At 51.8% G+C, this 15,992-nt stretch overlaps 1 protein-coding gene across 6 annotated transcripts in view; it reads left to right on the top strand.

The window, feature by feature from the left end:
* Positions 1-14,983, top strand: part of MMRN2 (multimerin 2) — a 35,951-nt gene extending 20,968 nt beyond the window's left edge. For 5 of the 6 annotated variants that reach the window (XM_055093093.2, XM_063607780.1, XM_055093092.2 and 2 more), the window contains 6 exons: positions 5,182-5,310; positions 5,395-5,501; positions 5,603-5,683; positions 6,436-6,609; positions 6,743-8,554; positions 13,694-14,983. In XM_055093093.2, the coding sequence (XP_054949068.1) occupies positions 5,182-5,310; positions 5,395-5,501; positions 5,603-5,683; positions 6,436-6,609; positions 6,743-8,554; positions 13,694-14,076 (2,686 nt within the window). In that variant the 3' untranslated portion in view covers positions 14,077-14,983. Of the gene's footprint in view, positions 1-5,059; positions 5,311-5,394; positions 5,502-5,602; positions 5,684-6,435; positions 6,610-6,742; positions 8,555-13,693 lie in introns of all 6 variants that reach the window. The other variant, XM_063607781.1, reaches the window with a different exon arrangement.
* Positions 14,984-15,992: the final 1,009 nt, after the last annotated feature.

The raw sequence follows: 15,992 nt of genomic DNA, 5'->3' as shown, positions 1-15,992 counted from the left end.
TAAACTGTGAAACTTTTTTGCCCCCTTGCACACTTTTGGTTTTCCCTGTAGTAAAAATTTAGAACTCACAGAGTTCTAAAATTTCATGTCTTGCTTTTTTCTTCTGCTTATTCTGTGTCTTTATCACTAACTCAACTCCACACCCTCAGCCAGTTGTCCACATCTGCTCTCTACACTCATTCACGCCAGGTGTCAGATCAGCTGCGTCTTCTTGGAGACGTGGCTCCCAGAGCCTCCAGGTGTGTTCCAGTGTGAACTGCTGCCCTCATACCACAGCCCATTGTCATTCTGGAGGCTCCCTTCACCTGGTTTTTGTGTTGGAACCTGTTTCCTGATCTTGTGCCTTCTCTTTCTTGATTTTCTCTGTTGTTTTGTTAGAGTGTTTCCTGTGACACCACGGTTCTGCATCCTGGGTGTGCCATGCAATTACCCAGAGAGCCTTAAAATGCTGGTGCTCAGGCCCTAACCTCAGGGGATCTAGGAGACTATTATTTTTCTTTCTTTTTATTATTATTATTATTTTTGAGACGGAGTCTCTCACTGTCACCCAGGCTGGAGTGCAATCGTGTGATCTTGGCCCACCACAACCTCCGCCTCCTGGGTTCAAGCGATTCTTCTGCCTCAGCCTCCCAAGTAGCTAGGATAATTGGGAGATTATGCCCAGATAATTTTTTATATTTTTAGTAGAGACAGGGTGTCACTATGTTGGCCAGGCTGCTCGCAAACTCCTGACGTCGTGATCCGCCTGCCTCGGCCTCCCAAAGTGCTGGGATTACAGGCATGAGCCACCGTACCCGGCCTCTTTTTATTATTTTTTGTATTTTTTGTAGAGATGAAGTCTCACTATATTGCCTAGGCTGGTCTCAAATTCCTAGTCTCAAGCAGTCTTCCTGCCTCGGCCTCCCAGTGTTGGGATGACCGTCATGAGCCACTGCACCTGGCCCAAGACTATTATTATTATTATTATTATTATTATTATTATTATTATTGAGATGGAGTCTCGCTCTGTCACCCAGGCTGGAGTGCAGTGGTACAGTCTCCACTCACTGCAACCTCTGCCTTCCAGGTTCAAGTGATTCTCCTGCCTCAGTCTCCCGAGTAGCTGGGATTACAGGCATGCACCACCATGCCCGGCTAATTTTTGTATTTTTAGTGGAGACAAGGTTTTGCCATGTTTGCCAGGCTGGTCTGGAACCCCTGACCTCAAGTGATCCACCTGCCTTGGCCTCCCAAAGTGCTGGAATTACAGGCATGAGCCACCACACCCAGCCCCAAGACTATTATTTTTAAAGTGTCACACAATGGTTTTGTTTTTGGGTGTCTTTTTTTTTTTTTGAGATGGGGTCTCACTATGTCTCCAGGCTGATCTCAAACTCCAGGCCTCAAGCAGTTCTCCCACCTCAGTCACTTGAGTATCTGGGATTACAGGTGCAAGCCACCACACCTGGCTTGCATGATGGTGTTGATGTGCAGGCAATATTTCAAACCACTGCTCATCAGGTAGTCTCCTACTGGGATACATGGGAGGTAAATGTTCTGAAACCTGGGTTGTTTGAAAATGTCTTTATTCTCACTCCCCACACTGGTTCATAGTTAGGCTGGATATAAGATTCTGAGTTGTAAATTATTTTTCTTCAGTATTTTGAATGCAATTTTCACTGTGTTCCAGTTTCCAATATTGCTGTTGAGAGGTTCAAAGCCATTCCAATTACTGGTTTTGTATGAGTGTGTTTGTCTTGGTTTTCCTCTCTGGAAGCACGTAGAAACCATCTTTGTTCCCAGAGTTCTAAAATTTCATATGACATGTTTTGATGTAAGTGTATTTTCATCATATTGCAGGTAACTGGTGGTGCTTTGAATCTGGAAATTGAAGTCCTTAACTTCTGGAATATGTTTTTTGTTTGTTGTTGAGACAAGGTCTCGCTCTTTTGCTCAGGCTGGAGTCCAGTGGCGCAATCATAGCTCACTGAAGCCTCAACCTCCTGGGCTCACGGGACCCTTCCACCTCAGCCATCTGAGGAGTTGGGACTACAGGTGTACATCACCACACCTGGCTAATTTTTTAATTTTTTTGTGGAGATTGAGATCTTGCCATGTTGCTCAGGCTGGTCTCGAACTCCTGAGCTCAAGTGATCCTCCTGCCTCAACCTCCCAAAATACTGGGATTACAGGCATGAGCCACCATGCCCGGCCTGATTTTTTTTCATTGATGATTTCCTCCATCTGTTCTCTCTTTCTGAAATTTGTACTATTTGGATGTTACATTTGCAAGACTGGTCGTCTATTTTTCTTTTCTCTTTCCAATTTTCATCTCTCTGTTTGCTCTTTTAGGGAAATTTCTTTAACTTTACCCTCTAACGTTTCCATTAAATTTATTTTCATTTCTACTGTTACGTTTTTAATTTCCAAGAGTTCTTTTTTGTTTTCTGAATGCTCACCCTTCCTCTCCCATCTCCCACTCATTTGTTTTTTTCATAGCTTCCTGGTCTTGTTTCTTGGGTGCAGTAATTTCTTTTATCAACCTGGAAATCTTAGTACAAATGTTTGAGTGGTTCTCTTCTCCTTACACAGTCTTAGTTTTTGTCCAGGTTGACATTTTTTTGTTTGCCCACTTCAACCTCTTTTTTTTTTTTTTTTTGAGATAGGGTTTTGCTGTGCACCCAGGCTGAAGTATAGTGGCATAATCATGGCTCACTGCAGCCTCAAACTTCTGGGCTCAAGCAATCCTTCTACCTCAGCCTCCTGAATAGCTGGGACTACAGGCATGCGCCACCACACCTGGCTAATTTTTTGTAGGGATGAGGTCTCACTACGTTGCACAGGCTGGACTCAAACTCCTGGGCTCAAAGGATCCTCCCACCTCAGCCTCCCAAAGTGCTGGGATTACAGGCGTGCGCCACTGTACCTGGCCCTCTTTTGGAATACAGTGTTTCTTGGGTAAATCTTGGATGTCTGCTCACTTAAGAGGAGAAAGACTGAGAAATTGACTGGAAGCTGGGGTGTATGAATACTCCTTTCTTACCCATTTTGTCGTAGGATCTTCTGGTTGGCTATTTTTATGGGAGAACCCCTGCTGTCAGTAGCTTTGGGTCTTTTCCTCTCGGGCTGGCTTATTTTCCTGAGAAACTTTTCCAGTCTGCTGCTGAGAGGGTAAAGCAGGCTGGGGACTCAGCACTCAAAATATCAAAATATGGTCACTCGGCTGGGTACGGTGGCTCACACCTGTAATCCCGGCACTTTGGGAGGCCGAGGCAGGTGGATCACGAGGTCAGGAGTTTAAGACCAGCCTAGCCAACATAGTGAAACCCCGTCTCTACTAAAAATACAAAAAAAATTAGCCAGGCTTGGTGGTGGGCACCTGTAATCCCAGCCCACTTGGGAGGCTGAGGCAAGGAGAATCGCTTGAACCTGAGAGGTGGAGGTTGCAGCAAGCCGAGATTGCACCACTGCACTCCAGCCCAAGCAACAGTGCGAGACTCCGTCTCAAAAAAAAAAAAGTCACTCGAATCCCCCGCCCCTGCCTTTCCCAACACTATCCCCTGTGTGACAGTGCTTGACGGCCCCAGGACAAAGACCGGCTCCAGAGAATAAAATTCCGGCACTGACAGCCACTTCATCACCAAGGCCTCTGAATGCTGCTTTCTAAGAGCCCACAAATGTGGCCACTTCTCCCATGTCCACCATCACTCAGTCCAAGTTGCCATCATCTCTCCCCAGACCCTGGACACAGCTGCCAACGTCTTGCCTTCCCATCATCTCTGCACCCAGGAACCAGGGTGGCTCTTTCATGCCACTTCCCTGCTGAAACCCCTCCATGATTTCCCATGCCCTCAGGACATGGGCCAGCTCCTCCGCTGAGGTCTGGCTTCTCCCTTCATCCCAGCCTCCTTCTGCAGCCCCTTCCTCACCCTCTCGCACCCCTGTCACATCTGGTGCCTCATCCGACTTTCTGGCCTTAAGACACAGCCCCATTAGCTCCTTCTCCTGAAAGTCTCTGCAGATCCTAGCACTTCTCACCCATTCTAAGAGTGCCCGCTCTCCCTGGGGATCCTGAAGGGAAAGTCTGCACCTCCACATCCACACCCTGAGCTTGAGTGCAGCACCCAGCACCCAAGAGGTGCTGAGCTGTACTGTGCCACAGAGATCATTGCCACTTGCAACTCTCATGAGCTCTGTTCTGGGAGCTGGCTGCCTGGGGAAGGGCTCTCTGACCACTGCCACTGACCCCATGGAGTCAGCCACTGGGTCAGTGAACTGGGGCTCTGTCAGCATGAGTGTCCCCCCGCTCCTGGGACCACCACAGTACATGCTGGTGAAGGGCCAGGATGGAAGGGCTGCCTATCAGGTGTGCAGGATGCTGAGTGTGACCCCCAACCACCTTGCATGACCTTGATGCGGTGGCCATCCCAGAGAGGACACTGCTCCGCCCAGCTGCTTACCTTTCCTTAGGACAACTGTTTGAAAGTCCCTTTCTAGAATGGTCCTAATGGGCATGGCCAGGGAGCTGGTCCTTCATGTAAGTAGCAACTGGGCAGGCTGCCAGGGCAGCTGGAATGGGGCAGTGGAGCTGTGTTCACAGAACGCTTGTCAGGAGCCAGGCACCTGGTGCTTCTCTGCCCACTTAAAGGAGGGCATTACGATCGCCATTGTATAGATGGGGAAAGAGAAGCTCCCTAAGTGCCTCACTCAGGGTCACACAGCCAGAAAGTGTGAGGGATTCGAACCCAGGATTCTCCAGCCCCAGCTGCACATTGGTAGCAGGAGAAACAGCGAGAGCTTTCTGGCTCTGTGGCTAACCTCACCAAAGGGAATCCATGCAGACAGCTGCAGTGCACACGGTGTTTTCCCCACACTCTGGCTGTTAGTTTTGTTGGCTAAAGCAATCATCACCCTGGAGCTGCTTTTCACAGTTCTAGATTGTGGTGGGTTTCTCAGCCTCTCTGCTGGCTCGGGGAGGCTTCGGGAAGGTGGTGGAGCAGGTGCCCTCTTTGCAGGTAGGGATTGTGAAACATTTGCTCTGGAGCCCAGGGATGAATAATGCGGAAGGCTCTCTTCTCAGGATAATGGATTCCAGAATCCCACCACTGCTCCGGCGGGAGGCGAGGACCGGTGGCTCTGCACTGGCACCCCCTGTTGACCTGGGTGTGGCTCAGCAGCCTTCTCCTCTGGCTTGTTTTCCAGTAACTGGTGCCCCTACCCAATGTCCAAGCTGGTCACCTTACTAGCTCTTTGCAAAACAGAGAAATTCCTCATCCACTCGCAGCAGCCGTGTCTGCAGGGAGCTCCAGACTGCCAGAAAGTCAAAGTCATGTGAGTAGGGGAGGGTGGGCCATTTGCCCAGGCCTGGAGCGGGCCCTCCCTGGAATCACTGAGCCAGCCCTCCTCCTCTTCCAGGTACCGCATGGCCCACAAGCCAGTGTACCAGGTCAAGCAGAAGGTGCTGACCTCTTTGGCCTGGAGGTGCTGCCCTGGCTACACGGGCCCCAACTGCGAGCACCACGGTAGGGCTCCCTGCGGCCCCCTTCCCCACTTGACCTCTGATCCCCAAGGTCAAGCAGCTCCTCTGACCACTGGGGTCAATATCTAATGCTTTCTTCTGCAGATTCCATGGCAATCCCTGAGCCTGCAGATCCTGGTGACAGCCACCAGGAACCTCAGGATGGACCAGTCAGCTTCGAACCTGGTGTGTTGCTTTCCGGAAGGGGCAGGCAGGCAGGCCGGTGGGGCCCATGTAGCCAGCTGGCCCTTTCTCCTGTGATACAGCAGTGCCATTTCAGGGAAACCTTGCCTCCAGAATCAGCAAGGCCTGCTCTGTGGCCTGTACCACCTCCCACCTTGAAGGCCAGGCTCACAGGGCCCCCAGCGGCCTGCTGGCCAAGCACACACACACTTTTCCTTCACCCCATCTTCTGGGAAGGACTGGTTCATCTGGCACTTTCCTTGCCCCGCTGAACCACACAAGCCCTTGTGCCTCGAAAAAGCATTCTCACCCTTTCCCACAGCCCTAACCAGAGCCAGGAAGTCATGCTGTCCTTGGTCTTGGAGTCAGCACAGGAAACCCACCAAGAGACACCATTTGCAGCAGGGCCCTTTAAGGCTGGGCCCAAGATTGAGAAAGTAAATGAGTTTCATTATGTGGTGAAGTATTTATTGACAAGGGCTGCCAAGAATGAAGTTATGAGGCCATGTGCATGTGCTGAGGAGGGGAGTGTAACATGATTGATTAGTCATGTCTGCTGTAGGTGTAGGAGGCAGGGTGAGGGCTCACTTGCTATGCATTTGCCCTCCAGGGGTTTAAGGCTTCTAAGCTCCTGCTCAGAGGACATCAGCAGCTAACTTCCCTGCTCTCAGCCTTCAACTCTCCTTCTCTGAACCTTGTGATCTTCCCAGGCCTGGTGAGTTAGCCCTTGACATTTATGTCTGCTGTGTATTTAGGCCACCTTGCTGCAGTGATCAATGAGGTTGAGGTGCAACAGGAACAGCAGGAACATCTGCTCGGAGATCTCCAGAATGATGTGCACCGGGTGGCAGACAGCCTGCCAGGCCTGTGGAAAGCCCTGCCTGGTAACCTCACAGCTGCAGTGATGGAAGCAAATCAAACAGGGCACGGTGAGTGGCAGGCTCTAGGGACTGAGGAAGAGCCTGGTCACATTGAGGGGAGGAGGGGAGGACCCCGCTGGTCCCAGCCTGGGAGGAGTGTCTGCTCCTGCAGGGCTTGTGTCACACCACATGTCTGTTGCAGAGTTCCCTGATAGATCCTTGGAGCAGGTGCTGCTACCCCACGTGGACACCTTCCTACAAGTGCATTTCAGCCCCATCTGGAGGAGCTTTAACCAAAGCCTGCACAGCCTTACCCAGGCCATAAGAAACCTGTCTCTTGATGTGGAGGCCAACCGCCAGGCCATCTCCGGAGTCCAGGACAGTGCCGTGGCCAGGGCTGACTTCCAGGAGCTTGGTGCCAAATTTGAGGCCAAGGTCCAGGAGAACACTCAGAGAGTGGGTCAGCTGCGGCAGGACGTGGAGGACCGCCTGCACGCCCAGCACTTTACCCTGCACCGCTCGATCTCAGAGCTCCAAGCCGATGTGGACACCAAATTGAAGAGGCTGCACAAGGCTCAGGAGGCCCCAGGGACCAATGGCAGTCTGGTGTTGGCAACGCCCGGGGCTGGGGCAAGGCCTGAGCCGGACAGCCTGCAGGCCAGGCTGGGCCAGCTGCAGAGGAACCTCTCAGAGCTGCACATGACCACGGCCCGCAGGGAGGAGGAGTTGCAGTACACCCTGGAGGACATGAGGGCCACCCTGACCCGGCACGTGGATGAGATCAAGGAACTGTACTCTGAATCGGACGAGACTTTCGATCAGATTAGCAAGGTGGAGCGGCAGATGGAGGAGCTGCAGGTGAACCACACGGCGCTCCGTGAGCTGCGTGTGATCCTGATGGAGAAGTCTCTGATCATGGAGGAGAACAAGGAGGAGGTGGAGCGGCAGCTCCTGGAGCTCAACCTCACGCTGCAGCACCTGCAGGGTGGCCATGCCGACCTCATCAAGTACGTGAAGGACTGCAATTGCCAGAAGCTCTATTTAGACCTGGACGTCATCCGGGAGGGCCAGAGGGACGCCACGCGTGCCCTGGAGGAGACCCAGGTGAGCCTGGACGAGCGGCGGCAGCTGGACGGCTCCTCCCTGCAGGCCCTGCAGAACGCCGTGGACGCCGTGTCGCTGGCCGTGGACGCGCACAAAGCGGAGGGCGAGCGGGCGCGGGCGGCCACGTCGCGGCTCCGGAGCCAAGTGCAGGCGCTGGATGACGAGGTGGGCGCGCTGAAGGCGGCCGCGGCCGAGGCCCGCCACGAGGTGCGCCAGCTGCACAGCGCCTTCGCCGCCCTGCTGGAGGACGCGCTGCGGCACGAGGCGGTGCTGGCCGCGCTCTTCGGGGAGGAGGTGCTGGAGGAGATGTCTGAGCAGACGCCGGGACCGCTGCCCCTGAGCTACGAGCAGATCCGCGTGGCCCTGCAGGACGCCGCTAGCGGGCTGCAGGAGCAGGCGCTCGGCTGGGACGAGCTGGCCGCCCGAGTGACGGCCCTGGAGCAGGCCTCGGAGCCCCCGCGGCCGGCAGAGCACCTGGAGCCCAGCCACGACGCGGGCCGCGAGGAGGCCGCCACCACCGCCCTGGCCGGGCTGGCGCGGGAGCTCCAGCGCCTGAGCAACGACGTCAAGAATGTCGGGCGGTGCTGCGAGGCCGAGGCCGGGGCCGGGGCCGCCTCCCTCAACGCCTCCCTTGACGGCCTCCACAACGCACTCTTCGCCACTCAGCGCAGCTTGGAGCAGCACCAGCGGCTCTTCCACAGCCTCTTTGGGAACTTCCAAGGGCTCATGGAAGCCAACGTCAGCCTGGACCTGGGGAAGCTGCAGACCATGCTGAGCAGGAAAGGGAAGAAGCAGCAGAAAGGCCTGGAAGCTCCCCGGAAGAGGGACAAGAAGGAAGCGGAGCCTTTGGTGGACATACGCGTCACAGGGCCTGTGCCAGGTGCCTTGGGCGCGGCGCTCTGGGAGGCAGGTGAGTTCCTGGGCTGGGGAGACTGGACGAGCCTAGGAGGCCAGGGCCGGCTGCCGGCAGCTCTTCTGCCTCCAAGAGGGCCAGGAAGAAAGAGAACAGGATGGCCATCCGTCACCCCTACTAGGTCCACCTTCCCCTTGGCCCACCTGCTTCTCAGGGGTGTGGGTCTCTCAAGCTACCTGGCTTATGGGGAGACAGAAGTCACAAGAACCACCTGCTAGTGCCAGAGCCCGTGAGCGGCAGAGCCTGGAGGCCACAGGCACACTAGTGCCGCCTACTGCTCCTGCTGCAGAGAGGGCATCGCCTCCTGCCCTGCCAGGGCAGCCTTCAAGTCCCCCCATCTCATCTCTTCACCTCACCCCCTTCATTCCCATGTGCGTTTAAGCCACTGTATCTAGGAAGAATGTGGATAGGGACTGTGGCCACTTGCAGCCCCACTTAGCTCTGTTTCACTTTCCATGATTTTAGTTTTTTTTTGTTTTTTTTTTTCTTTTTCTTTTCTTTTCTTTTTTTTTTTAAGATGGGTCTCACTTTGTCGTCCAGGCTTGAGTACAGTGGTGGGATCATGGCTCACTGCAGCCTAGACCTCTCCAGGCTCAGCTGATCCTCCCACTTCAGCCTCCAGAGTAGCTGGGACTTACAGGCATGTGTCACCATGCCTAGCTAATTTTTGTACTTTTTGTAGAGACAGGGTCTTGCTATGTTGCCCAGGCTGGTCTCAAATTCCTGGGATCAAGTAATCTGCCCACCTCAGCCTCCTAAAGTGTTAGGATTACAGGTGTGAGCCATGTGCCCAGCCTTGATTTCAGTTTCTTGCATCAACCACGATCAGAAAATAGGTGAGTACAGTACAATAAGATTTTGAGAGAGGGAGACACCACATTCATATAACTTTTATTACAGTATACTGTTATAATTGCTTTATATTTTATTATTATTGTCAATTTCTTACTGTGCCTAATTTACAAGTTAAACTTTGGCATAGGTATGTACATAGAGGAAAATAAATAGTATATATAGGGTTTGGTACTGTCTGAGATTTCAGGCACCTGCTAAGGTCTTGGAACACACCTCAGTGGACTGTACAGGGAAAGCCGTGGGCCCTGAAAGGAGCTCATTCCCTCTGCAAATACAGTTAACCTGTCTCATCGCTCTGTGCTAGTCCCCTTCCTGGGCTTTACCACAATGACCCATCCCAACAGGTCAATGACACACTCATCAGCACTTCCATCTTACCTGAAACTGAGGCGCAAACAGAAGTTTCCTGCTTGCACAGCTAGTGAGCAGCAGAGGAGCGCTGTCTTTAGGGTGCCGGTTCTTCACCTCCAAAAGGCCCTCCATGGCTGGTCCCTGCAGGGCCCTGGGCCTGGGAGCTGGCTTTGAGGCTGAAGGCATGTGCAACCAAGCTTCCCATCCCCTCCCTGAGTGTGGTCCTGGGAGGGGGACAACTAGGCTCTGTGTGTCAAGTGACTCTCTCTGCCAGAGGCTGGCCTTGGAGCTGTGGCCTCTCCCCACCCAGACACAGGGCTAAGTACAAGGCCACCATCTTGGCCATGTGCAGCCTGGCGTGTGGCAAGTCCAAAGCCTTGTTGAAGGTCCCGTCCCAGGCAGCCCCTGCCCCAGCTGACCCTCCCTATGGCCCAAGAGGCAATGTGGAGCAGTGGGAAGCACCCAGGCTCTGGCATCACTTGTCTGTTTCTTCCTCAGTAAAATGGCAGAATCCCTACCCACGTCAAAGTTTTGTTATGAAGACTGCTGCGTTTACCAAATACCTAGCACGAGGCTTACCTCATGTAGGAACGCAGTCAACGTTTTCCCATTTCCCCAGCATTTTCAGGGTTCAGGTTGTGTCCACCGACACTGACACTTCTCTCTCGTTTCCTCTCGTGCGTGGTGCAAGGCTTCAATATGCTGATGACTTTCAGAATTTGCCCCATGGTTTGGAAATGTGTCTACCACGACGATATTTATTTCAAAAAAATGTCCTTAAAAACAAATTTCCAGGCCGGGCGCAGTGGCTCATGCCTATAATCCCAGCAGTTTGGGAGGCCGAGGCGGGTGGATCACTTGAGGTCAGGAGTTCAAGACCAGCCTGGCCAACATGGTGAAACCCCATCTCTACTAAAAATACAAAATTAGCCGGGTGTGGTGGCAGGCGCCTAATCCCAGCTACTCGGGAGGCTGAGACAGGAGAATCACTTGAACCCGGGAGGCAGAGGCTGCAGTGAGCCGAGATTGCGCCACTGCACTTCAGCCTGGGCAAGAAGAGTGAAACTGTCAAAAAAAAAAAAAAAAAAAAAAAAAAAAAAATTAGCCAGGTGTGGTGGTAGGCACCTGTAATCCCAACTACCTGGAAGGCTGAGGCAGGAGAATCGCTTGAACCTGGGAGGCAGAGGTTGCTGTGAGCCAAGATAGCTCCATTGCACTCCAGCCTGGGCGGCAGAGTAGGACTCTGTCTCAAACACACACACACACCCCAAATTTCCCTTTATTTGTTTGTAGGAAGGCTGTAGGGCTTGAATGTGTGCCCTGCAGGGAAGCACACTCTGAGTTTGCACAGCCCTTCCCGCATCTTAGGGCCTGTCAGGCGCAAGGCTGGGTTGGGGGGGGGTCTCTCTCTGCGGCGGAACTCCCTGCGCAGGCGCCCGGACGGAACGGCCGGAACGAGGGCCTAGCACCGGTAGAGGGCGCTGCGGGCCGGCCTTCCTTCGGCAAGGCGAGAGAACCACCTGCAGGGTGTTAGGGGAATTGCAGAGGCAGCCGCCGGCCTCTGACTTGGGCACAATCTTTTTTTTTTTTTTTTTTTTGAGACGGAGTCTCGCCCTTTCGCTCAGGGTGAAGTGCAATGGCACGATCTCGGCTCACTGCAACCTCCGCCTTCCGGGTTCAAACGATTCTCCTGCCTCAGCCTCCCGAGTAGCTAGGATTACAGGCGCCTGCCACCATGCCCAGCTAATTTTTGTAGTTTTAGTAGAGACGGGATTTCACCACGTTGGCCAGGCTGGTCTCTATCTCGTGACCTCGTGATCCGCCCATCTCGGCCTTCCAAAGTGCTGGGATTACAGGCGTGAGCCATTGCGGCCGGCATTTTTTTTTTTTTTTTTTTGGAAGGAGTTTCACTCTTGTTGCCCAGGCTGGAGTGCAACGGCGTGATCTCGGCTCACGGCAACCTCCGCCTCCCAGGTGCAAGCGATTCTCATGCCTCAGCCTCCCAAGTAGCTGGGATTACAGGTATGCCCCACCACACCTGGCTAATTTTGTATTTTTAGTAGAGATGGGATTTCTCCATGTTGGTCACGCTGGTCTCGAATTCCCGACCTCAGGTGATCCGCCTGCCTTGGCCTCCCAAAGTGCTGGGATTACAGGCGTGAGCCACTGCGCCCGGCTGATTTGACGCAATCTGAACACAAATGAGAAAGCTATTCTCAACTGTCTAATTCTCAGAAAATCTTCCAGAACTAGAGAAAAGCAACATTTTTTTATTCACAAAGGCTTGCTGGATTGGGAGTCAAAGAGCTGAGGCTTGAGTTCCGGGACCCAAGTCAGTAATTGCTCAGCAAACTGCTCCTCTGAAGGCTTTGGTTTTATCACCTAAGAAATGGGGACCTTGTTTTAAACCCCTACAGAGGGAGCAGGTTGAGGAACCCCATGGTGGACATGACCTCATTGGTGCCAAGGCCAGTGTCACAGCCAGGACCCAAGTAGGACTTACCTTTCCTGTGCCATCTCATGACCCTGTCCCCAGCTGCCCAACCATGCTGTCCAGGCAGCAGGACTGGCTTCTTCCTGGCTGTTTGTACACCCTCCACACATGGCAGCTTCCTCTGCCTCTGTGCCCGTGCATGGGCCTGGCACCAGTGTTCTGTCAGTGTTCCTGTCCTAAGGCTGGCCAAAGTGGTCCCTGCAGAGAACCAGAAGTCTAGAGATTCAAGGTCTGCTCCCAGGAGGCTTGGTAATTTACTAGTTGTGTGGTCTGGAGCAATAAGCTTTTTCTTTCTGGGCCTCAATTTACCCATATGTAAGATGACCAGCTTGGCCAGGAACAGTGGCTCACACCTGTAATCCCAGCACTTTGCGGGGTTGAGGTGGGAGGACCACTTGAGCTCAGGAGTTTGAGACCAGCCTGGGCAACAGAGCAAGACTCTGTCTCTACAAAAAATAAAAAATTAGCCAGGCATGATGGCATATGCCTGTAGACCCAGCTACTCAGGTGGCTGAGGTGGGAGGATTGCTTGAGCCCAGGAAGTTGAGGCTGCAGTGAGCCATGATCGCCAATGCACTCCAGTCTGGGCAACAAGAGACCCTTTATCAACTAAAAAAAAGAAGACCAGCTTGAAGGGGCTTCTCTTCCCTGGCTCCACCTGCTCTTTCCTTCTTTCTCCAAGGTTCTGTCTTCAACATCCAGGAGGATCCAGCCTTCATGGCTCTGCAGATACCTTCCCAGTGTTAGCATTATTATTACCTTGAGGATGGATATTTTCTCCCTCTCCCCTGAGTATCTCAAGATTCCTAGCAAGTGGTGGTCGTCTGGGAGTCAGAGACCCGTGTTCCTGTCCCAGCCTGCCATTTACAAACCATGTAGCCTTGGGCAGCCGGTGAGGATTCAACCTGTTTTGTCAATCAGGGATACTGTCTCTCAAGGAAGTTGGAAGGAAAAGGGATCAAACGAGAAAGTGCTTTGTGGCTGGGCATGGTGGCTCACCTGTAAGCCCAACATTTTGGGAAGCTGAGGCTGGAGGATCACTTGAGCCCAGGAGCTCGAGATCAGCCTGGGCAACATAGTAAGACTCCATCTCTACGTTAAAAAAAAAAAAAAGGGCTTCAGTGAGTCATGACCACTGCTGCACTCCAGCCTGGGAGACAGAGTGAGTCCCTGTCTAAAAAAAAAATGAAAGTATTTTGTTAAAATGTACACCAGCTCAGACAACAGACTTGCATTTTCCTTCCTATTAGTGAAAAACAGAATTGGCCATCTAGCTTTTCTCCTGCAATAACACTGCTGTTGGGAATATCTAGGTTATCTAGAAATAGTGACCTATTTCCATTGCTAATAAGGTGAGGACAGTAGGTCTCAGGGTTTAATTTCCCACCCAACGGTGTAAGGGATGAGTCACTAAGCACTGTCCTGTTATGTTTCAGGATCCCCTGTGGCCTTCTATGCCAGCTTTTCAGAAGGGACGGCTGCCCTGCAGACAGTGAAGTTCAACACCACATACATCAACGTTGGCAGCAGCTACTTCCCTGAACATGGCTACTTCCGAGCCCCTGAGCGTGGTGTCTACCTGTTTGCAGTGAGCGTTGAATTTGGCCCAGGGCCAGGTACCGGGCAGCTGGTGTTTGGAGGTCACCATCGGACTCCAGTCTGTACCACTGGGCAGGGGAGTGGAAGCACAGCAACGGTCTTTGCCATGGCTGAGCTGCAGAAGGGTGAGCGAGTGTGGTTTGAGTTAACCCAGGGATCAATAACAAAGAGAAGCCTGTCAGGCACTGCATTTGGGGGCTTCCTGATGTTTAAGACCTGAACCCCAGCCCCGATCTGATCAGACATCATGGACTCGCCCAGCTCTCCTCGGCCTGGGGCTCTGGCCAAGGATGGGCTAGAGGTCATTCAGTTGGTCTGTCTCTTCCCTGGAAACCTTCTGCAAAGACGGTGTGGTGTACGTGGCCTCCCTCTAACCACACGGGGCTTGGCCATTTCTCCATGATGAGAAGGACTGGAATGCTTCTCCGGGCAGGACATGGTCCTAGGAAGCCTGAACCTTGGCTTGGCATGCCTTCTCAGACAGCACGGCCTGGGCTCCAACTCTTCACCACACCCTGTATTCTACAACTTCTTTGGTGTTTTGCTCCTCCTGTGGTTGGAAACTTCTGTACCACACTTTAAACTTTTCTCTTGCTTCCTCTTCTCTTCTCCCTTATCGTATGATAGAAAGACATTCTTCCCCAGGAGGAATGTTTAAAATGGAGGCAACATTTTGACCAACATTGGAAAGCACTAGAGGGCAATGGGATTAAACCAACCTGCTTGGTCTCTATTAGTCAGTAATGAAGACGACAGCCTGGCCAACCAAGGGAAAGGAAATTAGTATCTTTAGTTTCAGTCATTCCTTGTAGGATATGGTTTAGCGGTGCCCCCACCTAAAATATCATCTTGAATTGTAATCCCTATAATCCCCACATGTCAAGGGAGAGATCAGGTGGAGGTAATTGGATCTTGGGGGCGGTTCCCCCATGCTGTTCTTGTGATAGTTCTCAAGAGATCTGATGATTTTATAAGTTTGATAGTTCCTCCTGTGTTCATTCTCCTTCCTGCCACCTTGTGAAGATGCCTTGGTTCCTCTTCACTGTCTGCCATGATTGTAAGTTTCCTGAGGCCTCCCCAGCCATGTGGAACAGTGAGTCAATTAAACCTCTTTCCTTTATAAATTATCCAGTCTTGGGCAATTCTTGGTAGCAGTGTGAAAATGGACTAATACACTTGTGTTTATCTGTAATTTAAATTTCATGTCTTTTTCTCCTTGCCTTACGTAGGGTAAAGACCAAGAAATGCCAAACGTGAACTAAAATGTGTAGGGCCTTCAACTTTTTTACTTCCTCCAGTATCTTAGGACCATCGTAATTCTTGTTAGCATCTCTAAGCAGGAGGCAGCTGAGGGAGGAGGGAAAGACTGTAAAAATCCCCCTCACTAATGATCAACTTTGGAATAAAGTGATGCCCTTCAAATCTCTGCCTCATTTACTTCTGGAGGGCAAAAATAATTGGTAGAGTAGGTAAAAAAAATATGGGACAACGTGAAACTATGTGGGTAAATGTGACTGATTATTCCAGGCCCTGTTATGTAGAATGATTTCCGTTTATTCTACATAAAAGACTTGGAAGCTTCCACACTAGGCAAAGATACTAATACTGGGCTAGACAGTACAGCTCATAGCTGCAATTATTCCTGTAATATACCAGCATATGGTTTTCAAAAAAGTTCAGATCCTATAGCAAACTGGCCTGAGAAAACAGTCATCTAGCTACCAGAAACAAGGTTTTTTTTGGTATTAAGTACTCAAAATTTGTTGAATATAGTCTTCTCTATAAGAAAATCAGATTGCTGAGGCAGGAGAATCGGTTGAACCCGGGAGGCGGAGGTTGCAGTGAGCTGAGATGGTGACACTGCACCCCAGCCTGGGAGACAGAGCGAGACTCTGTCTCAAAAAAAAAAAAAATCAGACTGGACTTTGTAGTGAGTTGCTTGTTGGCGTTAACAAGGTTACCAGCACTTCTCATTGTTTGCTAGGAGTCATTACTTCACTTGTTCCTCAGCATTTATTTAGCACTAAGTTTTGTGCACTCAATGTGCTAAAACATCGGTGTTAAAAGGAACAGTATGCCAGGCCACACTGCTAATGTTTGACCTGCGGTAAATCACAACCTCTCTTGAACTTTGTC

This window comes from Pan paniscus, chromosome 8 (genome assembly GCF_029289425.2).
Source record: "Pan paniscus chromosome 8, NHGRI_mPanPan1-v2.0_pri, whole genome shotgun sequence".
NCBI lineage: Eukaryota > Metazoa > Chordata > Mammalia > Primates > Hominidae > Pan > Pan paniscus.
Note: the sequence above shows the minus strand (reverse complement) of the source record. Positions and strands in the feature narration are given on the sequence as shown.